Source organism: Bombus vosnesenskii, unplaced genomic scaffold (assembly GCF_011952255.1).
Source record: "Bombus vosnesenskii isolate JDL3184/JDL3185 unplaced genomic scaffold, Bvos_JDL3184-5_v1.1 scf7180000013320, whole genome shotgun sequence".
Classification (NCBI taxonomy): Eukaryota; Metazoa; Arthropoda; class Insecta; order Hymenoptera; family Apidae; genus Bombus; species Bombus vosnesenskii.
In genome coordinates, this window is record NW_022882965.1 from 975,663 (window position 1) to 1,003,363 (window position 27,701).

At 35.8% G+C, this 27,701-nt stretch overlaps 2 protein-coding genes and 1 long non-coding RNA gene across 4 annotated transcripts in view; 2 read left to right on the plus strand and 1 right to left on the minus strand.

The window, feature by feature from the left end:
- The window catches only part of LOC117235816 (diacylglycerol kinase 1), a 151,330-nt gene extending 130,458 nt beyond the window's left edge, over positions 1-20,872 (plus strand). The window contains exons 6-18 of one of the 2 annotated variants that reach the window (XM_033498178.1): positions 1,394-1,555; positions 12,935-13,057; positions 13,407-13,456; positions 13,815-13,889; positions 14,257-14,494; positions 14,764-14,969; positions 15,422-15,595; positions 15,683-15,977; positions 16,051-16,175; positions 16,267-16,554; positions 16,668-16,869; positions 16,957-17,138; positions 17,215-20,872. In XM_033498178.1, coding sequence (XP_033354069.1) covers positions 1,394-1,555; positions 12,935-13,057; positions 13,407-13,456; positions 13,815-13,889; positions 14,257-14,494; positions 14,764-14,969; positions 15,422-15,595; positions 15,683-15,977; positions 16,051-16,175; positions 16,267-16,554; positions 16,668-16,869; positions 16,957-17,138; positions 17,215-17,304 — 2,210 coding nt within the window. In that variant the 3' untranslated portion in view covers positions 17,305-20,872. The remainder of the gene's footprint in view (positions 1-1,393; positions 1,556-12,934; positions 13,058-13,406; positions 13,457-13,814; positions 13,890-14,256; positions 14,495-14,763; positions 14,970-15,421; positions 15,596-15,682; positions 15,978-16,050; positions 16,176-16,266; positions 16,555-16,667; positions 16,870-16,956; positions 17,139-17,214) is intronic. The other variant, XM_033498179.1, reaches the window with a different exon arrangement.
- Positions 8,762-9,920, minus strand: LOC117235817. Its single transcript, XR_004493733.1, has 2 exons — positions 9,625-9,920; positions 8,762-9,446 (listed from the first exon to the last, which is right to left on the minus strand). It is a non-coding gene; the product is annotated as an uncharacterized LOC117235817 (long non-coding RNA).
- Positions 20,873-22,256: 1,384 nt separating the features above from the next.
- LOC117235812 (enhancer of mRNA-decapping protein 4) lies at positions 22,257-26,990 on the plus strand. The gene is made up of 9 exons (XM_033498173.1): positions 22,257-22,469; positions 22,578-22,650; positions 22,944-23,149; positions 23,223-23,602; positions 23,681-23,949; positions 24,035-25,674; positions 25,773-25,980; positions 26,047-26,337; positions 26,415-26,990. Exons 2-9 carry the CDS (start codon positions 22,595-22,597, stop codon positions 26,602-26,604), a joined length of 3,240 nt encoding a protein of 1,079 aa, XP_033354064.1. The 5' UTR covers positions 22,257-22,469; positions 22,578-22,594; the 3' UTR covers positions 26,605-26,990.
- The last annotated feature ends 711 nt before the right edge of the window (positions 26,991-27,701 follow it).

Sequence of the window (27,701 nt, forward strand, 5' to 3'; positions counted from 1 at the left end):
TGACGAACATCTCGAAGAACGATACTGGCAAAGGAACCGTCAATTATCCTTATTCGGTTCACGCACACTCTAATACCGAATGATACATTGCGCGGCCAAACGTTTCTGACATTGTCACCGGCTAGTACTATGCATAATCGCGAGTTTCAAAGTTATGACACGGAAAAAATCGATCGATCGTACAAAGTGGGTCACCGTGAATGATTACTGGTTTCATTTGATGATTTAATCTCGCCGCGAAATCGTCCAGGGTGTCGATTTTCTTTCGCAACAGCAATCTAAGTGAAAGAGCATTTCACTGTTTAGTCGCATTAGCAAATAATCGAGGCACTAGCGTCGTAAAATAAACGAAAGAGAAGGAGACATTTAAAAGGAACGATTTTATTTGTCCAGTCATTCGCATTACAATACATTTCTTAATCATTGACAAAACTTTCTTTGTGAAATTTGCTTGTAAACAGAGGAAGATAAGGTGGGAACTGCGAGAAGAAGGAAATCATTAGTCTGACTTTATCCGCGCGCGACATCGTGCACAAAGAATGCTGAAAAATGAAATTTCTGGTTGATCTTCTTTCATCGGTTCCTTTGCATGAAAGCGTAGAAAAGGAGATTTATTATTGTATCGTTACTTGTAATTATTCTATACATAAATTTAGAGAATCTCATGAGTAACGAGGTTTTATTATTTTAAAGCAATGAAATTTGTTATGAGAATAATAGCAAATTCCAGAGGGCAATAGTAACCAGACATTTATGACAAAACGATAGAAATATTTATTTTCATTTAAAAGATGTATGAAAAAGTCCTAACTATTTGCAAGATAACGTGACAGAAGGTATAAGAGTGGGTTGCCAAGGAAAAGGACTTTTCTCTTGTTTCTCTAGCTCTCCTTCGGTGGACCAACGCCACAAACGAAGACAATTTTATCCAATCGAGGGATGATCGAATTAACCAAGCCAAAACTTGCTCCTCTAATTATCGTTTCCATCGAAATGCCCAGCAACCGTACTATTGAAAATCGAAAGTCTCGTTAATGACTGGTATAATTGCAAACGCAAATGGAAGAATATTTAACGTGGCATTATTGACAATATCAGTAACTCTGTCCTTTTGTCGGGCAAATGTCGGCTGTTACGGGAAATTCAACGCGCGCACATTAAATGATCGGTGTCGATTTATCCGTGTTTGTGCATCTGATTGATCGAAATCGGAGACAAAAGCGGTCAGAAACGCAATGTACCCCCACGAACATCCATTAGGCGTTGCTTTGCCAGTATAGTAAATGGAGAATCGGAGCCACGATAAATCAGAAAGCTCCATCATTCGTTCGGTCATTCGACCACTCACTTGGCAATATCCTCTCTTGTGTTTCATCCGTTTGGGGGCTTCAAGGAAGCGTCCATCCTATATTGACGATACAGCACACCTCGTACAGCTGTCACGATGTGATTGAGAAGAAGAGCACCGACAGCAGCCCAAGTCACAGCCAAATGTCGCGAAATTCGTCCAGGAAGTCGAACAATTCGTTGCTCGTCAACAACGGGAAATTGGAAGGTAGGTGAAGTTGGATGTTAACGACAATGTGGACCAATTTGCACGCTCCTCTTCGGCATTCCATTGCTTTTCAACGGGATTACGGTGATTTGATGGCCCGCTTGCTCTCTTTTCTTTCCTCTCTTTTCTTGCTCTTTTTTCCCCGACGGTGTCGCCGTTGAATCGAAAAAACTTATTTAGGTGCTTGTTTTACGAAAACATAGAAGATTATTTTAATTAATTAGTTTTATTGGTAGATCGCGGGTTTTGTGCATTTGTGGGATATTTGAGTGTGACATAAAAAAATGTCTAAAGCAAATTTTGTAAAAATCTGCATATTCATAGTCTATTAATTTATTATTGGCATATTAATTCTTTCGCGTTAAACGTTCCTGTATACTAGTTTCTTTCAATCGAAATTACTATTTTTCAACAAGCTTCTTCTAACTCTGCCTGTCCTATCTTTGTCAGCCCCAACATATTTAGAATTTCATTATAATATGAGAAGCGCAAAAATGTAGGAAGAACGACAGCTAACAACATCCAAATTAATACGTAAACTGTGGATATTTATGCATTTGTAGGAAATTGAAAAGTTCAAATTTGAACAAAAAGACGTGTACATAATATTTGCTCAGATTCCATTTCCTTGCTTACGTATAAAATTACGAATTTGCATAAACATCCGCAATTTATTGATGAGAAGCAGCCATAATATTGCAAACTGCTTAACATTCGATTATTCGTGTAAATGGGTCAGCTGGATAACATTATGAATCCTAAAAATGGTATTAAAGTTCAAGAACATCTGGCAATGGATATAAAACTTGCGTTCGAGCAGGACGACGATATTAAAATTTACGTGCAAGGGAAATACATCAGTCGTTCTGTTTAACTCGAACAGGAAGTTATAGCTTTTGGTCGCATTTCAAATGGAATGCACAGGGATTCTGTTTCGAGGAACATAATGGTACAACGCCGATAAACGTCCGGTTCGAAGTAGAACGAAGAATAATTCTGCGACTATAGGCCATCTCGAGTTAAACGACGATGGCATCACAGGATGATCGTAACGTAATTCTGTCTCTTTTCCTCTATGATCATCGTAAGATTCTTTACGATGAGTCGTGACATATAGATTGGCAAACAAATCGATGCCATAAAGGCGAACTGCCCGACACCGTAAAACTTGTAAGAATGTGTAGTACTTAATGGCGCGTCCATGGTAGCTCGATGATGTCTTAATCGATTAGTCTCTGCGTCACAATTATAACGCAGCGCAAAAGCTGTCGACGCATGTCCGGTCATATGTTGCTTGGTAAAAAATTATTTTCCATGGAAGCTTACTGGTCGTATGTTCTTCCGTATCAACGTGATGTCATTGTCAAAGGAAAGCGGAGCTTTTAAATATCGTTATTAGAATTTTACGAATTTTACGCAGTAATTTTTCATAAAAACATAGATTTGATCCATTTTTTTGAAATTTGAATAACTTAGAACGTCTTGATAACAACTCCTTTGGTTTCCGTAAGACGTTATCGGCTTACCAACCATTTTTAAAAGGTCTACGTCCCCTGATTCAACAGGTTATTTCCATTTTCAATTATGCCATATTACAATCCTCCTGGTTAATCCTAAGATAACATTAAAATCAGAAAATCAACAAATTTATGCGATGTGATCTTCGTATCTTATCCTACACATTTTTGGCGCAAGTTCCAAATCCTATTCATTTAGCTATCAATAATTCTAATGTTAAGACTTCGTGAATAGAATTTTCAAGGAAGCTACGTACAAAAAGGGGAAAAAGTAGAAAGATCTAAGAAATAGTTCAGATTTATAACGTAATAAAAAGATGACACACACTAGTCAGACATTATAAAAATCTAGGTATACTAGGTACTTCACGAAGCTATTTAGACACTTACCATAGAAAACTTTTATGTTCCTATTGTATTTATATGTTATACAGGGTGGTTGGTAACTGGTGGTACAAGCGGAAAGAGGGTGATTCTACGCGAAAAAAGAAGTGGAAAATATAGAATAACAATTTTTCGTTTGAAGCTTTGTTTTCGAGAAAATCGACTTTGAATTTTCGCTCGGTACGCGTGCACTTTATCGCGTCTCGTTATAACAGATCTCACTGTAAATCGTTGCCTCGATGGAAAAATTAAAAAAAAAAAATTTTTTTTAATTTTTATTCTATATTTTCTATATTTTCTATTCTATATTATTCCATCGAGACAACGATCTACAGTGAGATCCGTTATAACGTACCGCACGCGTACCCAGCGAAAATTCAAAGTCGGTTTTCTCGAAAACAAAGTCTCAAACGAAAAATTTTTATTCTATATTTTCGACTTCTTTTTTCGCGTAGAATCACCCCCTTTCCGCTTGTACCAGCAGTTACCAACCACCCTGTATTATTGAAATTTCATTAGCGGTATAATGAGACACGACAGTAATGTTTTACATCGGTAAAAGCGTGGATGAAAAATATTTTGCCAGTAAAAGACAAGCGATCAGCGACAATCTCATCACGACCTACATACAAACTCGGAAGATCTGCTCTCCAGCTGCAGAATAATAGTTCGAACGTTCCATTAAAACTAGTATTCTGGACCAGCCGACGATAAATTTCGTGACAGCTCCGGTGGAACAGCGCGTTATTACCACTCGACTTCCAAAGTGGGATTTCAATTTAAGAAGCCGGATATTCGGGGTTAATTTTCATACTGATGAGATAGTCAGTGGCCCAAGAAAGTCATGTATCGCCAAGACCGACAAAAAATACGATCCGTGAGCCTGTGGATAACCGTAGAAAGCGAAACAGCGACACGAGAACACCCTTTGCACGCTGGAAAAATTCATGTGTTCCGAGAATGGAGTGGAATTTTCTTTGCTGGAAGGGAAACGCGTTACGTTCGATATGATAAGGGGAGGTTTCGTTCCGTACGCCTACCGATTTTTACGTCGATGCATTATTCCTGGGGATCCTATGTAACGCGATCGTAAACGCGGTTGAATTATAACTTGGCGCATCAGCTCGATCGCAAGTGCGTTCCTTATCATAACGGAATTGGAAAGATACGAGCCCCGCAAGCCTGTTCAGTTTTACGAAGCTTTTATTCGCGTCTCTACAAACGAGCCATCGTCCCTATCAGTCAGATTGCTTGAAACGTTTTGAAAAGTAGATGTTAATGCGTTCATATTAATCTTCGTTCAATGTCATTGATAATTAAAAGTAGTTTTGTTGTAATTTCAGTTAGATTACTTAAATGTAAGTGAAAGCACTTTTTACAGCTACTGTAAAATGTAAAATTCGAAAATTGAGGTTGCTGCAGTTTCAGCATCATTTTCACCCTGTCGTCTCTTTTAGTGGTTTAAAAATTGTTTAAACTTGAAGGAAATATAACGGGTTATTTTTAATTATCGATTAATCGTCTGAATTCTATGATAATGTACTTCTTAAAGCATTAAACATACTTTTATTGTTATTGAAAATTCGGAAACCATAATAAGTAACTTAACTCACATTTTTGCTGCTTATCTACAACTCAATAATGCTATTTTGAGGGTCATCATTTTTACAGGATGTATTCAATATATATTAGATCATTTCGCTTATTTGAATTCGTAGTCACATTTTAATATTTCATAATTTATCGTTATGAATAAGACTGAAGTCCACGTAACAAAAGTTCACCAACTCTATCGGCTACCTGTAATTTTTCAGATTATTCAGATTATTCTATCGAGAGAGCTTCATTAATTCAATCGACAGGAGTCCAGTTAATCAAGCACTAACTGAATCTTCGTTCAGGTAAATGGAGTTCTGTAAATATAATAACTGTAAAGTTCGAAAGCTACGAAGATAAAACGGTGTGTGTAAAAGAGAACAGGCAATGGCAATGGCAATGGCAATAAAGAGTGACCTTTAGTGCCCTTGAGCGTCAGGAAATATTTAGCTGACTTTGACTAGATTTTGACGAGATAGACTAAACCTTTGCGCCTTCCTAGATACAGGAAACCGCGTAAATATCCATTTTTAAATGACAGCTTGATCTTTGTGAAATGTCACGGAGTAATTCGAGAAAATTCAAGATTAACTGTTTGTGGAGTAGTTCTGGGCAAAGAGGGAAACGACGAAATCTCAAAGGCGGTATATTTTTGAAACATGAAAAGAGTTGAAGCAACGACGACATCAAACGTTGTGTTCTTGCTTTACCTCGTTTAAACGTTGTCACCTTCGTTTCTTGATCAAAAAGAGCAATCTTATGGAAAAACATTCCCTTGGGAAAAACATTCAAACGATAGACAGACTGAAAGACGTATGTACGTCGTGCAATATAAAACGTACGTTTAACAACCTATTGTTCAAATAATGTATTACGATATTGTATATACAAATTGCAGTTATGTATTTTAATTACATTATAATGTATTGTTTTATTAATAGTAAACAATGAGAATACTCTTACACTTGAATATATACGAGATTCATCCTTTTATCTTTAGAGACAGAAATTGCAAGTTTATGGTTATTTTTCTTTTCTTTGTATTAACATTTTCCCATGTTGTCGATCTAATATCATTGGACAAATTAATTTATTTTCTAATTTATTTGATATATTATATAATTTTATTTTATACATAAATATTATTATTTTATTTTCGAAAACAAAAATTTTTAATTACTGACGCTTCCAAATCTCAAACCAGATGTATTCGTCATATATGTCGGAGATGAAAGGGTCTTCCCTTTGGAATTCTTCGGAAAATCCCCAATATTTTAGTCTCTATAATTTAACTCGATTATAATTGTCCGAGATTTGTGATAACGAGCTTGGGCTCGAGGCCACAACTAGTAGCTGAACGTAGCCGCGGTCACGGGATGAACGTTTTTACCTAACAGGGGTATGGAGTAATTGTATAGCTCTCCTTAAAAAGAAATAGTTGTGGCGGCACGCGACAGTAAACATTCCAACGATTTCTGTCCCGTGGCTCGCCACACACAGACCCTATTCTTCGGGCAAGATGATTATCAAATGTCGATGCATCTCCACAGTACATGTTCAGCTAGCCTGAGGACCCGCTGCGAATCTTAGGATTTAGTTAACTAAGGTCCTTCAAACGGACAAACAGTCTTTATCTTAACAGTTCCTAAATCTACCATCTACTACAGGAAGATACGAGAAATCTGCTTTTCTCACGAACGACGCTTCCAGCTAGCAGTTTTCTCTCAAGGGCGGTTAGCATCCTTCTTCAACCACCGACATAGAAATTAACCAATTAACAGGAACGCCCATTTCCCTCACTTTCCGAACGAAGGCTTTCCTCGACGAATCCGACGATCTCGTGTCCTTAGACACACCCCATCATAATTTTCCTCTGCAGCATCATCGTGACGGTAAGTCATTCTCTCGTGAGGTCTCATTAGCGAGTTACGTAGCGTCTTTACGCTGGGTGAATATTCTACGTTTTAACAAAGAGTTAGTTCAGTAATACTTGTACCATAGACAAGAAAGTTGAGTACAACTTGGACCTTGGAAGAAAGCGCATTTTGTTATCTCGTTGACCGCGGATTCGTTATTGAACCCAGGATCATTGTCATTCGCATCTCGAGTATCTAATTATCACGGTTACTTGTCAAATTCTGTATTAATCATATTTGTGCTAATAAATATCTTCTCTATTGCATAACAATGTCTAACCCAAATGAAGATTCGTTTCACGCCCCTAACCCTAATCATAATGTGAACCCGACATATACTACTGTAACTGGTGGTACAAGCGGAAAGGGGCTGATTCTACGCGAAAAAAGAAGTCGAAATTGTAGAATAAAAATTTTTTTTTAATTTTTTCATCGAGACAACGATCTACAGTGAGATCCGTCATAACGAGACGCGATAAAGTGCACGCGTGCCGAGCGAAAATTCAAAGTCGATTTTCTCGAAAACAAAGCCTCAAACGAAAAATTGTTATTCTATATTTTTGACTTCTTTTTTCGCGTAGAATCACCCCCTTTCCGCTTGTACCACCAGTTGCCAACCACCCTGTATATATTCATATTACATAATTATACAGCTTCTTAGAAACGATAAGATACATATACACGCAGGTACATTAAATTTAGCAAGTAATAGTGTCATATTAATTAGTAGTTATCAAAACAAAGGTATATAGATATCGATATAGATATCCTACGAATAAATGACCCAATATTAAAATGAATTACACAGGAAATGTATATATCGGATCACATTCTGTTCTTCCTTGTTTCAATCGATAGCGACCAGTAAACAAGCGAATCAATTTTTCAGCAATCCATAGACCCCCGTTTTCGTTGTTCAATCGTCCCGCTGTTCACCGATGAGTTTGCGTATTCGTTCGAATCCCAAAATAACGTCGAACCAGTATCATCTGGTATAAATAACGTCAACCTTAGAGTACATCGCGACTCTTCTTGGCGTTAAGCTCTCTCGATATACTTTCTCAGTATCTCTCGAGTCACGCGGCAAGCAACAAGTGTCATCTTCATATTTCCCGCTATATATTAATCGTTGATCGCGGCCGATGGTTGTTTAATAGTATTTTCAACTGCAACTTCATCGTCTTCCGGTTGCAAAGCTTCCGTGTTCTCCAACTCTGGAGTCACCTTGTTAATCATCGATTCCTGACACAATGGTGCTGAAGGGCACTCGAACGCGTTTACCAGATATTCCTGGTGCATTGTTGAAGGAAGGTGAGACGAAGGCAATATTTCTAAGTTGGATACAGACAGATTAATTGCGATTTCAATGGATTATGTTCGCTCTCTGAAAACTTCAACTAGTGTATATTATTGGATGTCTGGATGACATACAATGAATCAGATTGCAAATGTTATTAATATCGATGTGTCACAAAATTACATGCGGTATATAGTTTCAACACGGTGCACAAATAAGAATTATACTAAATACCACGTGTTTTTCGAATAGAGATTTTTCTGTAATATAAATATTTCAATTTTGACGGAGAATTCGGAATTGACAAAGAATAGCCGTAATTTAAATCCGAAGTATGCTTCCAACAAATAAAATGTCGAGTAATCTGGTCTTGTTTCTTGTTAACCAGCTTGTAAGTAACAAACTAGAGAATATTTAGAAGTAAGTATTTTGTGTAGTATATTTTACGCAACTTTTTCCCCTTTCAACTTGCTCCGTTGTTTAAAGATAGCAGTACTTTGTCATCCATTTATATTTATTACAAAGACAACGTAAAATATCATTGTTGAACATTATTAACAATGAAAGTTACAAACGAGCGAAATTCCGCTGTTAAATAAAATCGTTGCTCCGTGTCTATAACGCAAAAATTAAGCGTCATGAATTTCCAGGTTGACGGAAAAACATTTGTGTCATCGACGCTCGCCGCGATTGGCCAACGCTTCTCGTTGTTCGAAACAGGCGAAACATCGAGCCCTTTTATCAAACAAAAATAACATTGTGCAAGAATATCGCTTTCTCGACGTGGCCGAAAGACCAGGTCGGTTGTTGCACCGGATTAATTGTCGCGGGAAACAATGCACGTGGTCGTTCAGGATAATTCTATTCATACGGCGAAATGAAATCTGGCCGGAAATAACGTCGAATAAGTTAGCCCGTCCGGTTATTCATTACACCGTGATCGTCGTGGCGAGGCAATCAATCGTGTCATCCGGCGAGCACCGATGGTTTCAATTAAATTAATTGTTCTCAGTGATCACGTTGCTCGGTGGAATAAATTGCAGCCAAGTTTCTCCAACGAACCCGTATACCATGCACCTCTGATGATCGATGAACTCCTTTTCTCCCTTTCGCACCAGTAACTTCGTTGTTTGGAAGAATAATTAGTCGGGGCAATCGTGTTCTTTTTGTCTTCCTCGAACCTGTAAGTTCGCGTTGTATCACATTGCAAACAAGCTTTTACGTTAATGATTTCATCGGACGAAAGATTCGACAGCGTTTAATTACATGTTCAATATCAATATTTGTTGAAATACGAAAGCGTTGCTGCATCCACAAATAACACTGGCGTGGTCTGTTCAAAATCAACTGTTTACTTACAGCTATCGAAGACCATCCTCTGCTACCATCTTCATACGTAAATGTCGGAGAAGTTATGCCAAAGATATTCTCCGCTATATAACGATGAATCAGTTTTACTGGTAAAACAGAAGTTGTAGAATTTTATGAAAAGCAAAAGCGAACGCTACAGTACCGAGTATCAAGCTGATACGTATTAAGCTGTGCGATGGCCTGCTCAAGAGTGGAAAACAGGATTTTTCGCGTGTTTCTTGGCGGCGAGAATGAAATCAGTTTTCGCGGTTCATTCGTGCGTCATTTGAAATCGCCGCAATATAAATCGCGAGCGTAGCCATCGAGAAATCATGGACGAGGCAAAATGGACCGCCAGAGAGCAATAGAATTACCGGTGAATTTGTTTCAACGTTGTTGCGCGTACTAAAGATAAATCGTTCGCCTTCAACGATTGATCGACCGGTTTTATTTCCCTCGTGACTAGCCGTTTTAACCTTCCTCCTTTTTTTCTTCTTCTTCTTCTTCTTCTTAGTCTTCTTGTTTTTCTTCTCTGTTTCCTTCATAGGGACATCTCAGGTGTCTACGTATCTAGAGACTCGTAAAATCACGAGAAGGAATTACAGGGACAGTATCGATGTCTCGAGGCTTCGTCTTGTCTCCGATTCGGGACTATTTTTATCAGCAACACGGTAAACTAATAGTCTCACACGAGTTGCCTCTCGGTCAGACAATCACGTTCTACTCGTTTTATTGAGTCATCCTCGAGTGTCCTCGAATAGTTCCGAATCGGCCAGTTCGAGGGAATATTATTTCGATGAAATTCGATAGTTTTCTTTGCGCGATGATTGAAACATTTTTTACAGATATTTCCAGATCGCTCAAAACTATACTAGATTATTCAAGGTTACACTAAGTTTTAATAAACTACGACAAATACTCGAAAAGCGTCAAAAATCGTGTCAAGGTCATTGGAGGGTTACATCGACGTCATTGAAAGTCACTTGGAGATCGTTTTTCGGATTTTCAAACAACTTTCTTGCGTTCTTCTATTATACAATTTCCACAAAATAATACTAATAATTCTTAAAACAGAATATTTTAACAGAGTATATAGTAATCCGCTCCAAAGTTCTTTTTAAGTTTGAAGAAATTTAGAAAGAAACATTGCGATATTAAAACGTTAAAAGACTTTTCTTGCTTGAAATTAAAGTAAGATTGGGAAATAAAGAATCGGAAAATCATAGCGCGGTTAAGTTATCGACTAAATTACATTTTGTTACAGAACCAGAGAAAGGTTGTACGATATACAGCAACAATATAACAGCAGAATATCAAATGTCAAAGATCCCAGTAACTTACGTTTTTTCCGTATTCGATCGTTCGATCGAGAAATTGTTTACGTATCGAGCGAAATTACGAAGGTAAAACACGAAATTTCTGCTTACAAATATCGTTCCAAGAATATTCGTCGCGTCTATCAACGAACAGTCGTGCACGTGCAATGCTCGATCGTTATAATTAGAGCGGTACTCGTGTGCATGCATCGATACTTGGCTCCTAAACCCCGCTACGTACGAAGCAACAGGTTCCTTGTAGAAATTCTTAGACACGACTGACGAAAGCCATTTCGTTCTAATCTAAAAATAATATTCGATCGGACTTTTCTTCCACTTTGACGTCACCATGAGACCATAACTTTTCCTGGACTTATTAGAAATCCAGGAATGTGTGCAATAATAGTTGAAACTGTCTAGTCACGCTATAAGCGTCGATCGAATGTAATGGTATTTTATATCTATGTTCGCTGCAGACGATGCGACACCATTGCAATTTCGTTGCAACAACGCTTTACGATTCAACAGGTTTATATTTCCAATGACGAAATGGACACAAGGGTGCTATATTGGAAATATACAGGGTGGTTGGTAACTGGTGGTACAAGCGGAAAGGGGGTGATTCTAGGCGAAAAAACAAGTCGAAAATATAGAATAACAATTTTTCGTTCGAGGCTTTGTTTTCGAGAAAATCGACTTTGAATTTTCGCTCGGTACGCGTGCGGTATGTTGTAACGGATCTCACTGTAGATCGTTGTCTCGATGGAAGAATTTAAAGGAAAAAAAAAGAATATATAAGTAAAAGATTAAGTTATAAGTTATAAGTTTAAGTTATAAGATCCGTTATAACGTACCGCACGCGTACCCATCGAAAATTCAAAGTCGATTTTCTCGAAAACAAAGCCTCGAACGAAAAATTTTTATTCTATATTTTCGACTTCTTTTTTCGCGTAGAATCACACTCTTTCCGCTTGTACCACCAGTTACCAACCACCCTGTATAAAGCTATTGAGTCGTGCAATATTACTAGTGGAAAATTGCAACGATGTATCAGATCGTTTGTTTCCACCAGGTCTCAATCTCTTCAGTTATAGCGTACCATTGTTTTGATAGATTTTACTAGGCATTTGATTTAAGCACTGAAAAAGTGAGTAGATATTGAAAAGTACGATTCCATTATATCGTAACACAGTTAGTACAAGAATGCCAATTAACCTAAAGATATGAAGCTGCGTTATGCTGAAACAAAGTTTCGATTAAATTTTTACGTCTGACTATAGTTATCCTTAACCATTCGATACATGCCCCTAACATATACGGTCATAGATTGCTTTTAATTTGGCTGATTATTTTAGTCATTGATCTTTATAGATTCGTACTATAAGACGATTATACACGTTTCCATTGTTAGTCGTTTTATATTGTAGCGGCACAAGAGTTAGAATTCGATTCAAATCATGTTGTTTTGCTTCGGAGTATCAAGACCGTTAGGTCACAGGTATTGTAAGAACCGTAAAACCGTGTAACCCATGTAATCGTAAAACAAGACAAATTTGAATCTTTTGACTTTCCCCTGACTATTATAAATAAACGAACGTTTCATTATAAACTGTGACCAAACGACTTTATACATACCGTTTCGCGACGAGAAGTGTTTTAAATACATTAACGATTACACATACTGGCAGTCTCATTATTCGATCTCCTACAATATTACGCGAAAATTTACCCATTTTCGCTACTAAATCAGAGAAAAATTCGTGCGTTAAGGGCTTGATATATTGAATTGCATCATAAATTCGTTCTATTTTAATGGAAGAAGACGAACGAATGTTACAATCCAATATAATAAACGCTTGATACTGGCTATCCACGGGTATAATTACTCGTTGTAACGAAAGGATTAAACGAAAATGAATAGAGAGCAGAATGTTTTTGGCAGTTAAACGATACGCATCGAATCAAACAGATCTTAATTTCGTTCATTATCTTTCATTCCGCAGAAATGAGAAACTTCGTTAGAAAACAGAGCACGATAGATGTCCACTCGGTTAAAGTCAGCCTCAAGGATATCGTGTGCTATCTTTCCCTCCTGGAAGCTGGTAGGCCAGAAGATAAATTAGAGTGTAAGTAATTGTTTCTTTTGTATCGATCAAAGTTAATTAGATCTCATGAAAGCGAGCAGTGGGTATTTTTGTTCCGATCTCGGGTAACCTTTCGCCATTAACGCGTTCTTATGTCACTTTGTCATAAATCATGGCCTGATAAAAGAAAAATTCACGGACGGATGCATCGACAGTCACGGCTGTATTCCTTAAACGTTCGTATTCGCGTGTCCAACGCCAGTCATTTTCTCAGTCTGCTTCGCTAGTTGCACTCGCACACAGTGCACTCGAGCTTGCATATCTGCTGCAACTTGTTGCACGCCAATTTCGACGCGCATTAATTCATTTGTCTTTCTCTCTTTTTTTTCAGTCATGTTCCGGCTGTACGATACAGATGGGAACGGCGTTCTTGACACAAACGTGAGTAGAACGAGATTTTTTGTTTTATTTTTTCCCTTAATTGCTGCAAAAAACCGATTCTCATCGACAGCGTGTTTAAACGCGAAGAAAATGGAAACTGCACGGAATTGCAAATAGTTTGCGACGTTTCAAATGGTCGATTTTATATCTATATTTTTGTTCAATGCTTTCTCACCATATATGTTAAACGAAATGATTATAGGTTTCATATGGTAGTATTGGAAATTTATCGACCAATTAATGGTAAATACGCCTGTCGATAGGGCAACGAAGTCCATCAACGAATTGAAATAGATCGATTCGAGAGCACCTTATCTAACGTAGCCACGGGTTTAATATTATTATCACGTTTCCCTAGGAGATGGACTGCATTGTCAATCAGATGATGAATGTCGCCGAGTATCTCGGATGGGACGTCTCGGAATTGAAACCGGTGAGTTGGAATATCATTAATATTCCTTTTCAGATGCACGTTGTCGTATCCACGCGCATCTTAATAACTCTATTTTTCATCTAGATACGATTCTTTTCGCTTAAAACATTTATTTTAATTAATACGAAAAGAAACCTTTTCTAAAATAACGAACCATCCCATTAAAAAAAAAAATGTACTTTAAATAACATCGTGAATTTCAATTTTGTAATAAAACAGTTGCCCCAAGTTACTCTATTATAAACATTACAGAAGAGATATTACGTTTGGGATGAAGATACATAAAATCTAAAATTTCTTTGTTTACACAACGAAGAGATGGGAAATTGATGAGCGATATCTAGACGTAAATCCTCGATATTTCTAGATACTGCAAGATATGATGATAGAAATAGACTACGACGCGGATGGTACGGTATCTCTGGAAGAATGGAAAAGGGGTGGTCTGACGACGATCCCGCTGCTAGTTCTTTTGGGCTTGGATTCTCACGTAAAGGAAGACGGTAACCATCTCTGGAGGCTAAAACACTTTAGCAAACCCGCCTACTGCAATCTCTGTTTGAATATGCTAGTCGGTCTCGGAAAGAAGGGCCTTTGTTGTGTCTGTAAGTATCATCGGAGCTTCTTTGATGTTACAACGGTTCTTTTTTCACGGATGTTTTGCTAGAAAACATTTTCATCCGATGAGCTTCCACCCTTTTTATATGTTCTCTTTTCTCCTTTTGCGCCTTGGTAATCTGCGATGAAAGAGGAGCAATTTTCGTAAAGTATATCGTTGTTTATCGAGTTTACAATAACCCGCGTCTCGAGTACCAATCATTTTTTTCATTCGCACTGAAGCAACAGACAAACGAGCCGTTCTCTTTTTATATAGTCTGCAAGTACACTGTCCACGAAAGGTGCGTTCAAAGAGCACCAGCCTCTTGCATAGCCACCTACGTGAAAAGCAAAAAGACGTCGCAAACGATGGCGCACCATTGGGTCGAGGGAAATTGTCACGGCAAATGTTTCAAATGTAGAAAAACTATCAAGAGCTACAACGGGATTACGGGTTTGCACTGCAGATGGTGTCAATTGACAGTGAGTAGTCTTTCCTTTTATAATTATTTCCTTTGTCAATGAATCAGATTCCCTGTGTAGGCAACCAAATATTCCAGTTATGCTGTAAGTGTATATGAAAGTTTGGAGGTTTGATACGTAAAACTTGTATGTACGTTTCGATATAAAAGTATCGTACAGATCGTATTTTTTATATTTTCAGCAAGAAATGTAGACATAGCTGGAGTTGAAAGAGAAAAGAGATAACAAAGCTATAATTAATCCACGTTCGTGTAAAAATTTAACGATACAATAACGCTGAAAGTAAACATAATATAGAAAAATACATAGAATGCCGAAAGTATTGAACGCGCCAAATCTCTGACTATATTCCATTCTTGTAATTATGTTCATAAACATATAAATTCTAGTTGTAACTATCGAACAACAATTATACTCGTATAACGTTATTCACGCTAATAACGATTTTACAGTTGCATAACAGATGCGTTTCGCAAGTGAGGACAGAGTGCACGTTGGGTGAATACGCAGTTCATATCCTTCCGCCTACGGCGATTTGTCCAGTTGTCTTAGACAGGCAAAGATCGTTATCTAGGGACAGTAAAAAGGGAAGCAAACACGGCCAGGATTCGTCGACTGTTGCCTCGGTAAGTGCAATGAGCTGAATCGAACGATTAAACACCAACCAGACGCGATATCAAAGGATTCTAATTCGAGATGCAAAATTCTATTAGCAAAGTGGATTCCTGACATCCGGTGCTGCTACTAATCAACAGCCAGCTATGTCCTTCCAAATTACACCGCCGCCGGACACTTTTCCACTTCTGGTGTTCATAAATCCAAAATCCGGAGGAAGGCAAGGCGAACGCATGTTGAGGAAGTTCCAATATATCCTGAACCCGCGCCAAGTTCATAATCTGGCCGTGGGCGGACCTATGCAGGGTTTGCAAATGTTCAAGGACGTGAAGAACTTTAAGGTGATCTGCTGCGGCGGTGATGGTACCGTTGGCTGGGTGTTAGAGACAATGGGTACGATTAATAATTTGAGAGCTGGGTATTCAAATGATCCATTTATAACCAGCATTTTGTGTTTAAACTTCAGATCGTGTCCAATTCGAGCATCAACCAGCCGTAGGTGTCATACCATTAGGGACAGGCAACGATCTTGCGAGGTGTTTGCGATGGGGTGGTGGTTACGAAGGAGAAGCTATTCATAAAGTACTCAAAGTATGTAAATATCATGATAAAAGATCATTCTTACACGGACAGTTAAAACGAGGTTGATGCATTTAAAATTGCTATGTGAAATAATTTCTAGAAAATAGAGAAAGCGACACCTGTAATGATGGACCGCTGGCAGATAGAAGTACTTGATCAGAAAGATGAGATGAAACCAAATCAAGACAGTATACCGTACAATATCATTAACAATTACTTCTCTGTGGGCGTGGACGCCGCGATCTGTGTAAAATTCCACATGGAAAGGGAAAAGAATCCCGAGAAATTCAATAGCCGGATGAAGAACAAACTTTGGTACTTTGAGTACGCGACAACGGAACAATTTGCTGCCAGCTGTAAAAATCTTCACGAAGATCTAGAGATCATTGTACGTAAATGTTTCAAATGTTTAAAATGTCGTTTAAAAAGATGGTTAAGATTAATAATGAATTCTGTTCATCCAGTAATACCGATTGTAATCTCGATATTTCTCATTCACAGTGTGACGGGACACCGTTAGATTTAGCACACGGACCTTCTCTCCAAGGTGTCGCATTATTAAACATTCCTTTTACTCATGGAGGTTCCAATCTCTGGGGTGAACACCATACGAAACATCGACTTGGTAAACGCAAGAAACGACCGGACAAAGAACTAAGCACCAGCAGTTTTAATTCCGTAGATCTTACAGCCGCAATACAAGGCAAGTGCATAGACAATGTTTCGTGATCGCTTAACAAGTTAGATAGACGTAGTTAGAGCAAATGAAAAATAAGTGTAATGTTTACAGATATTGGAGACAATCTCATAGAGGTGATCGGTTTGGAAAATTGTTTGCATATGGGTCAAGTGAAAACTGGACTTCGTCATTCCGGTAGAAGGTTGGCACAATGCAGTAGTGTCACCATCACCACCAGCAAACGTTTCCCGATGCAAATCGATGGTGAGCCATGGATGCAAGGTCCATGCACTGTAAGTTGATCCTTTGAACACTTAGTAATTATTTAATTATATCTACCGATCACTTATAGATATTTTATTATTCCAGATTCACATAACGCATAAAAACCAAGTACCGATGTTAATGGCACCGCCACCGGAAAAGGGTCGAGGCCTCTTCCGTTTCTTAAAGAGGTGAACTTCAATATTATCAAATAACGAAACTGGAAAATCGAAATAATCGACTCAGTTCTCGATCAGAACGTAGTCTCGACGTCGTCCCGCCTGTTTTATCTTATCTTAATTAAAAGAAAGGGAGAATGAAGCGTATCAATTCGGTCGTACTTAACACAGTTTCAATGCTCGTCCGAGAGCATGGAACGAGCTTCGACGTAACTTAGGTATTCTTGTGTACAGTATTTTTGAGAATAATAATAAAGCATCGCTCGTCTTAGTGATAGGATTAGCGGTAGACTCGTCGGTCATCGATACCGATGTATGATCGTTTTGTATACTATGCGGAGATACGCCGAATATGTTTTCTTCTCTTCCGTTTCTCAAATCCGTGGCTTGAGTCTACCGTTTCAAATGTGCAAGCAAATACGAGGTTGTACTATTGCAATCGAGCGTATAATTTATATACCGACATAACGGATTGTACGGTATCATGCAAAAGAGAAAATAATCTCGTACGTAACGTTATCTAGATAATATTAACGACAACTTCTTTAATCATTGTTTTTCTTTGTACAACACTTAGATATATCGTAAGGGTTTTATTTCTCCATAAAATATCATAGTTGAAGATATGCAGATCATATTCTTTAGATGAATAATATTTGTTGTAAGTAAAGAGTATAAAATCTAATTTTATATCGATCAAACGTTGAGTATGTATCTGTTGTACGTTATTTTATATTCTACTTGCTGTTTTTTGATCTGCATATCCTCGACCAGTCTTGTATCCGTTTACTTTTATAAAGAAAAAAAAAAGAAAGGAAGAAGTTTATCGCATTAACGGCGCATGAAACTATTCGAATCGCTCCTCTTTTTTGCACGACTCCGTCCAATAATCAAAGATCTTCTACTTTTCTCTCTTAACGTTAAGATTTTTGTACGGAAGCTTAGTCGTAACTGCTTAGACATAAATCACGATAGATTGGTTTTATTTATTTATTTATTTATTTATTTATTTATTTATTCGTCCGAACTTATTTATTTATTCGATGGCTCTCAAGACGGAGCAGTATATCGTAAGCATATCAGCATCAGCAAACCGAGCGCGGCTATAAATTAGAGCCGCGAGGTTCAGTTGTTCCGCGTTTGTCTTTTGTATGAATCGCACAATCAAAAGTTACGAAAATTATGCGTATATTTTCGATTTGATGCGATGTAGCTTGTTAATCGGTGCAATAGTTCTTATAATGCGCGCTCTTATAAATTAGTCCCTTAAGTTTCTCTTCAACATATTGTTGTCTTTCTACACGTTGGCCATCTCTCGATCGATACGCAAATAGAGTTAGCACTTTTTTAATTGTACGCGTATTAACGCGCGTCGAACTATTAAAACATAAAAGTGGATTACAGTGGACATATTAAATATCATATTGCTAAATAAGTAGGAGACAAACACAGATATTATAATCTACTGCGAAGTTTAATCAAAAATCGATTCAGCCAACGTGTTACGTATAATGATCAGTATTGTGGTATGGAATTTATAGGATTTTTCATAGAATTCTTCTACGACTGCATCAGCACGCACTTCCTCGTTGTCTGTACGAACGCTTCTATAAGTACATTTGTAATTTTCATAGCCTCGTTTCCATAAGTATTCCAACTTATTTACCATTAAATTATTTATTTGCCAGAAATGTTTGGATCATTTCTCCAAAGTATTTTTCAGATCTTCCGTCCGATAATAGAAGTAATTAAAAATATAGGTTGCATTTTTTATTTCCGAGCACTCGCAACTCACATTCGTTTCGCGTTATTCCAAAATGTCAATTTTAGTAGACGAATCTAATCGTACTTTGACAAAAAATCGACACGGCAGTATCGAGTAGAGTATACTTGATGTTACAACATGCCAATGTCGTCATGTTCACTCGCATTATTCTGATTTGTATCTGCATATTTCGCTTTAGTATCGCGTTTCGAGATATTTATGCTTTTGTATGGAAAGTGTAACGAAAAAGTACGACACCAAGTATATAACATCCCGCAGGGACCATCACAACGTCGAAAAATCCATGTAATGATTATAGAATGATGTTAAATTTTATCTTGTAGCAGTGATGACCATTAAGCCTGATGTAACGTTTCAAAATTGAAGCAACGTCAGCGATGTCTATTGTATCCTCGAATTCTTTCAATTTTATTATTTATTTTGAAAAAAGCATAGATCCTTCTGTTCTCTTCCATTTTTCTTTCATATTTAACAAATTTATCATCTGTTATTCCTTTGATCGCGTACAAACGCAGAATATACATTGCTCGAAATGAATTCCCACGAAAAGACGTTCTAGAGGCAAGCGTTTACGAGTCAATATTTTCAAGCATGTATTTCTCGATCGTTTTACGTAGAGGAATTGATATACAATTTATTCATCGCGCAAATAATGATCGTTTCCCTTATAATCGTTATATACGCATATTTCCCTTAGCGATTATATGATCGACTATAATATAATATAGTTGCTCTCGTTAGACGAATCGAAATATTACGCTTACGTATAATGATACAACCATTAAGGTCTTAATCGTTAAGTTGTTATTCATTAGCAAACAAAAATCGGATGAAAGAAGTACGACAGAATACAAATAAATACATATATCGTCGTGCTTCTTCGTCGCGAAACTGTGAATACTATTGGCACAATAATTACAAATATTGTTTTTCTATTGGATTGGCGCAGTGTCTCAGTGTGCTTGTCATTGTAATAATGTTATGATATAAGGAAAGACCCAAAAATCAAAAAAAGAAAAAAGAAGAAAGAAAAAAATGACAAAAAAAATATGAGAAAAGAAAACAAGTATATTCCCGTGCACAGCAGCGTGAGAAACCCACATCACCATTGCCCGAAACCGAAACGAACTTTTTAACCCTTGATGCGAAATATCGATTTCCTCGAGATAGAAATACTTCTATTCTGATTCATGGATTAGTAAATATAATACAGGGTGATCCATTTTTTTAACGTAATTCATACGTTTTCGAAGAGTATGGAAACCGAAGATCACGGTAAATTTTAATTAATAAATACATTGTGAACATGTCCCTTGACCCTTCTGCGTCAATTCTTCTTACTCAAACACTTTTAAACTTGAATTCGTTTTTTTAAATTTAACATATTCCTATGGTATAGTTATTATAACAGATATAACTGTTGACGTCTTTAAATGAAACGCCCTGTATATATAAAAGTAACACATAGTAACATTGACAATAGCGCACGTCAATTATTCCTTTCCTTTTATTACTAAGCGCGCTCCATGATTCATAGTGGAACCAGTAAGTTAAAGGAACAACGTTGTTATCTTCAGCGATGAAATAAAAACATCTTACTAACCAAAACGAGAAAAGAAAGAAAGAAAAACGTGTATTTCTCGTTGATGATTAAGAAGGCAGAAAAAAAATATTTGAATCGTACGATTCGAGTTGAAAATTCAAAGAAAACGTTGCCTCGGTGCCTCGAATATTTTAGTCTAAATCGTTGCGCGAAGTATGACTGGAGATATGACAGAATAAAAATTACGCAGAAACATTGATTCCTTTGTCGATTTTCAAAAATTCTCTTACGTGATATCAATCGAATTTCCATTACCTTCGATCCTGTCGAAAAACTTTTTCTTTCATTTTTAAGTTAATTTTATTCTAGGAATGTTTTTATTAATTAAAATTTTTATATAAAATAAATACACGTAAATGATTTCAAGGAAATTTTCTATTTCTTATAGTTTCGTGAATATAGTTTCATGAATAGGCTCAATGCATTGGGCTAATGAAATATGCAGTCTTAAATAAATAAGTAAATAAGTATTACATTATACGATCTTACAACTCTCATTCAACAATATTGTTACAACTTCTTAATAATTCTTCTACAACAACTCTCTTACAACTCTTCTCTATAGTACATATTCGATTTCATATACACAACAAACAATTTTACGACGTGTATTTAAATGTCCACATGTCACAATGCATCAGTTTCCACGTGTATACGTATATCGCTTTTCAGGCTTATCATTCAATTCTCTAACATAAACATTTGATCTGTATTGCTCACTGTCAATCCTTAATCCTAATCCCCAAATCGTCACCTGTATCCGCACGTGATTCATTCCTTTATACATATATACATAGTAATTCGACCTATATTTATCATATACTATATAAGTGATGCAAATTTGAAATTCAGAAAAAGATTTTTTATCATTACGTATTTTATTATTTAACCGGTTTTTATTTAAGATTTTTTACTTTTCTATCCCAAAAATCAAAATCGAAGAAAGATTTATATATTTTGAGATTTAGTTATCGGAGGAACTTGTCGAAATAAGCAGAGAGGGTTAAAAAACGAAAGAACGCTTCATTGGGATTTGTAATAGTTAAGCGCGATTGAAAGATATTCAAATTAGAGAAATTTACTGCCACTTTTACTGGGTCTATGTACGTTTGAGCACTACTGCCATTTTCCAAAAGATAGTCATATATGAAGAGAAAAGCCTGTCTATTATAGTGTATTATACGAAATAAAGTGTAAATTACGATACAAGATTCTCTGCGAGTATCTATTTCAATAAAAAATATTCTATGTAGAACATTGATTATTAAATCTTATAATGAATATAAAGTATCAAAAAGATATATTACATGCTCCGTATCATATACAATACATATATACCTATACATACATAGCTATAAAGAATAAATTATAAATTGAGATTGCTATGTATTACTGAAAGTATAATTCTTTAACATAACCGATATAATTATTTTGTAATGTATTTGGTTGTATAATGTATTTTGGTATTAAAAAATCATCTTCCTGTCTATGCAATCTGAAAAATTTACTAATTATATACATACTTAGTGATTAAAACGCTTAAAATTACGATAGCTTAAAGCGCCACATAGCGCGAAATACATAAAATACCGTCAGTGCACTTCCGGTCCATTTTTCTGACAAGTATCTGATAGCTGTCTGACATTTCGTTTTTGATAATTTCATTGAACTATGTACATGAAACACGTTATTTATTCGCATCGATGAAATAATAATTCGCGTATGTTTCATTAAAATAAAAACCGCATCATCAAAAAACACTTTTACAATCCGGCAAATATATGCACGAAAGGTAAGACTGACAAAATATCGTTATCAGGCGTGCCACCGGCTGGGGTTAGAATTATCCGAATTCCGGCACGGTAATCGCCAAAATTTTATTAATTTTATCATTTTTTAGAATACGCTATCACGTTTATGAAAATGATCAAAACGGGAGAGGATAACCTAAATCTTCAATATCAGCAAACAGTGTAAGTATTTATTGAAATTTAGCTTCATTTCAGTTATAAACGGTAGAATTTCCATTGATAATTTTTATATATTTTTATACGTCTCTCATTCATAACATTTGATGCTTTTGATTTTTATCTATCTTGGTATTACGCTATATAAACACAATAAATATCAAAAGTGTAATCTTTAAATTTTTTTATGTTAATTTTCTGATCTTTATTATTAAATTTATCAACTTAATTTAATTTCTTTTTTATTGCTCAATTTTCTTTTTTCATATATATATAAAGATCTTTTCCTCTATGTTTAGAGAATTCACTGGACAAGAAAATCAACATTCAGTTGAATTATATAGTAGCAATGTTGTTGTTATTCCTTCACCAGGAGGTCATAATCACGGTAGTTCAAAGGTGAAGTTAAAAAATATTGTTGATTTTACATGGGAACATAACTTTTACCCAGGCCAATTATTAGCTGTTCATATGTCTGGGAAATATTTAGCTTATGGCATAAAAGGTAATGGTAAATTTAAACTTAAATTATAATTATTTTATTGACCTTCTAAATTTAAAAAAATAACATTATTTAGTTGGTAATGGAGGAGGTATGGTTAGAGTTGTATACAAAGAATTGGAACAAAGAGCTCTGTTAAGAGGAATGCGTGCAGCAATACAAGATCTGGCTTTTGCACATGTTTCTAATGCAATTTTGGCATGTGTTGATTATTTGGGAAACCTTTTTATACATACCATTGAATCAACACCACCAGAATTGTTATGTAGTTTATTGCTACAAGTAGATGCAGAAGATATATCTCCTACTAGTCATCGTGTGATATGGTGTCCATATATTCCTGAAGATGTACCATCAGATGGAGATAAAGTTTCAAAGCTTTTAGTTCTAACTCGTGGTTCCAAAGTAGAGTTGTGGTCAGTTAATACTGTTTCGGCAAGATTCAGATCAATAGAGGTGAATGTGTACCTTACTTACAGATTATAAAATCCATACAAAATGAACAAAGTATCCAACTGTTTGACTAAATGATAGGCAATTGATCCAGCTGTGAAGGAAAATGGAGGCATGTTGGAAATTGATCAACATTCTGACACAATCATAGAAGCAACATTCAGTCCAGATGGCACAGCCTTAGCTACAGCTAGTTTTGACGGAGAAGTCAAATTCTTTCAAGTTTACTTACATAGTAATTCTCATGGTAATCAAGTACAACCTCGTTGTTTACATCAATGGAGACCACATGGTGGACGACCGATTTCCTGCTTGTTCTTCCTAGATGACCATAAAACATACCATCCAGAGTAAGCAATATGTAACAGAATATTTTATTGAATTTATTTTATTATTAAATTAAAATAATCACTGTAACTGTATTTTGTTCCACAGAGTTCAGTTTTGGAGGTTTGCCATAACTGGATGTGACAATAATACAGAATTAAAAGTTTGGTCTTGTGAGGTATGGTCCTGTTTACAAACCATTAAATTTGCACCTACACCTTCTACCGGTAAATTACCAGTGTTAAAAGCCGGCTTAGATCTTAGTGCAGGATACCTTTTATTATCAGATATATACAATAAAGTTCTGTACATATTAAGTCTTACAAAAGATAATGATGAAATAACATCAGTAAATACAATATCAGAGTTCCTCCTCCCGTATCCAATACTGAGTTTTGGAATTGTTGATGCTGGTTTATGTAAAATGCGTCCTACTGGAGAGTCGCTGGAAGACTTATGTCCTTGTGAAGAAGATACTGAAGAGCAACTTGTTATAAGGATGTATCTAGTTCAACCAAAGTCATTACAAGAATGTCATATCACTTTTAAGCCTGCCTCACAAGTGAGTGGTAACTGCCTTATGGACACACTAACTCATAAATCACTGGGCTACTCTGAAGACACACGAGATATGGGAAATGTTAATCATAATGGAATTTCAGTGGAAAATTGCGAAGAAAATCGTTCCTTATCTGCCACACTTGAGGCAACAACAAATCACAATGCTGGCTTAAATTTAATGACGCCAGATGCATTCAGCTCGCCTGCCAAAAAAGAAAATAATGAATTAGATTCTCGCCCTAGTAGCCCAGAATTAGGTAAAGTGTTATCTGCTAGTCCCTCACTTGCACAAGCAGTTCAGGCTCTAAATGCAACAGACCCACCATTAGCCACAAATGAGTTAGAAGAACAAGCACCTGCTAGTAGTGGTAGTAGCCCGTCGAGAGAAGTAAGAGAAATTTTATCTCTTACAAAAGCAGATGAAGAACCAGAACCAGAAAATAAGCCAAAAGATACCAATACTGCTGATGAAGATTGGCCTAATATCCCGATGGTATTATTAAAAGATGTAAGCAGACATGCCATGCAGGAAGCCGATGGATTCACAAATGATGAAGAAAAAAGAAAAAGATTAAAAGACGAATCGAAACCAACAACGCATACTACAGGAAATACTGAAAATACATGGCAAACAACAAACGAATTGAATACTCTCGAACTAATAAATAAAGTAGAGTCAATTTTGGAAATAATTCAAGATCAACGACAGGAATTAAGAGAGTTAAGTACTGAAGTGACTAGATTAAGGCAAGAGACACCAATTTCGACGCGAGTAGAATCTGCTTTAGCACGAGCTTCACAGCAACTAAATGCAACCTTAGAACAAACATTATATAGCCAAATGGCTCGGCAACACGATTTTCTTAAGACACTTGAAACAGCAATGAAAGACAAAATTGAAACTACCTTACCACGTATTATTGAAGACACAGTAGAGCCATTAAAGCATCAACTTAGATTAGATTCTGCTCGAATGGATGAACTCTTAAAAAAGAATTTGACAGAACTCATTAACAGTAATCATATAAAAGACACACTTGCTATGGCAGCAGTGAATGCAGCAAAACCAGCATTAGACGCAGCATTTAAAGAAACCTTTACAAATGTTCTTTTACCTGGCATGGAAAAAGCATGTCAAACAATGTTTAAACAAGTACAAGATGCTTTTGTTAGGGGTACTCGTGAATGTAAGATATCTACGATTGATAATACGATTTAAGGAAAATACCAATTATATTTGAAGGCTAATTTCGTATAAAACATTCTTCTTTTTTTTTTTTTTTAGACCTTCAAAATGTGGATGCAATTGCGGATAAACAATATCAGCAAAGAAATGAACAACAAAGTGAAGCGCTATCCGCATTAGTTCGCGAAGAGTTACAAACAGAATTAAATAGAGGTTTAATTATTCTCCAAGAAGGAACAATACGTACAATTCGTGATTCTATTAGAGATAATTTAAACCAACAACTTACTGAGATCACAAATGCGCGGTAAGTGTATTAAAAACACTATATCAGTTTCCATTAAATGGTGAAATTAATCGAATATGCTTATAGTTCTCGAGCTACTACACCTGCTATACCAGTATCAGCGGTTGCTGATGCTCAAGCGCGAGTTATATCTCTCCTCCAACGAGGACAGTTAAATGCTGCCTTCCAACAAGCTCTAAGTGCTAGTGATTTAGGCTTGGTAGTACTAGTTTGTGAAAAAACAGAACCTTCTAGAGTATTTTCTTCTGTAGGACCTCAAGGTCAAACCTCAAGATGTATTTTACAACAACCTGTAATTCTTTCACTTGTACAGCAGTTATCCGCAGATTTAGGACACCGTACAGAACTGAAGCATAGGTAATAGAGATATCTTTTATTATTAGTGCTTAACAATGTTAGATAAAAATTTCTCATTCTTTATGATTATTTATTAGGTGGCTTGAAGAGGCGATATTAAATTTAGATCCCAATGATCCAGTAACACGAGAACATATGGGTACTGTGTTAATGACTTTGCAATCTCAGTTAGCTGCTTTTGTAGCAGCTAATCCAAGTCATAGTTCTATACGGCGTATGAAAATGTTAGCTATGGCTGCCCGTGCACTTTTTAATCAACAACCTTGATGTTATATATGTATGGAATAGAAAAGACCCATTGACATCAGGTTTTACATGTTTTGTTTAAAAAATACCTTAATCTGAAAGTAATATTCACATTATCCCTTCATGTCAAGACTGGCAGTAATTTACATAGAATATAAAAGAATATTGTACGAAGTTATCGTTAGCAGTTTACACAATTTGTCGAAACTCGCGCCTATAATTTGATTTTTTATAAAGTATACACATTTACGAAGTATTCGAGAGTTTACCAAAAAATTATTTTCTTGATCTTACATATAAACAAATATATAAATGTATTATACAATATAATTAAAGAGCGTGATATAAATGAGATTGTCATTAAAATAATGGCACAATAAACAATAAAAACACTATATGAATTTAAATTATTAATTATTTTATGAATTATCAATATAGTTTTATTAATCACCAATATTATTCTATCAATTGGTATTGAAAAAATTCTCTATTAAATTTTATGGTACATAAAAAAGATTTATTTTTAATTATTATAACTCTATCTTTTGATAGCATTTTTCTGCGAAATTATGCTATGTACTGTCTTTATATTTAAAATGAATTTTAGATTAGGATCTTTACATATAATTAATGTATATTCTCCTAATTCTCTTAAATGTTAACTTTGTATTAACCTATAGATAATACATTTCATGACATATTGTATAATACACATTAAACTTCTCATACGCATGAAGATACAGTAGCAATTAAATTTTAATTAGAATTTAACTTGTAATCTTAAATGACTTCCTTTTAACGAAACGATGTTTCAGGAATTTTGTGTTTAAAACTATATGTATTTTGAAGTATTTCTATTCCATATTATTTTATTTTATCTCTGTCTCATTCATATTTTCTTTTATCTAATATGCTGCTAACTGTAATGTAACAAACCAAGATATTCTATATTTCTTACTATGAAAAAATAAACACTTTGAAATTAATAAATTGTATCTCAAATTTTATAATATATTATACTAGTATGTGGGAGAATTTTAATGCACCTTATTAATTAGTAATTTCTCTAACGTATAAGAGCATATAATCAAGACTTATTTTTTATTTATGTATTACTC

What these genes read in the sequence shown, in the direction of transcription:
- LOC117235812 (XM_033498173.1), top strand. Translation starts at nt 22,595, where the DNA reads ATGAAAATGATCAAAACGGGAGAGGATAACCTAAATCTTCAATATCAG. An exon ending in TTTAGCTTATGGCATAAAAG is followed by an intron (nt 23,150 to 23,222) that starts GTAATGGTAAAT and finishes AACATTATTTAG; the next exon opens with TTGGTAATGGAGGAGGTATG. An exon ending in CGTACAGAACTGAAGCATAG is followed by an intron (nt 26,338 to 26,414) that starts GTAATAGAGATA and finishes ATTATTTATTAG; the next exon opens with GTGGCTTGAAGAGGCGATAT.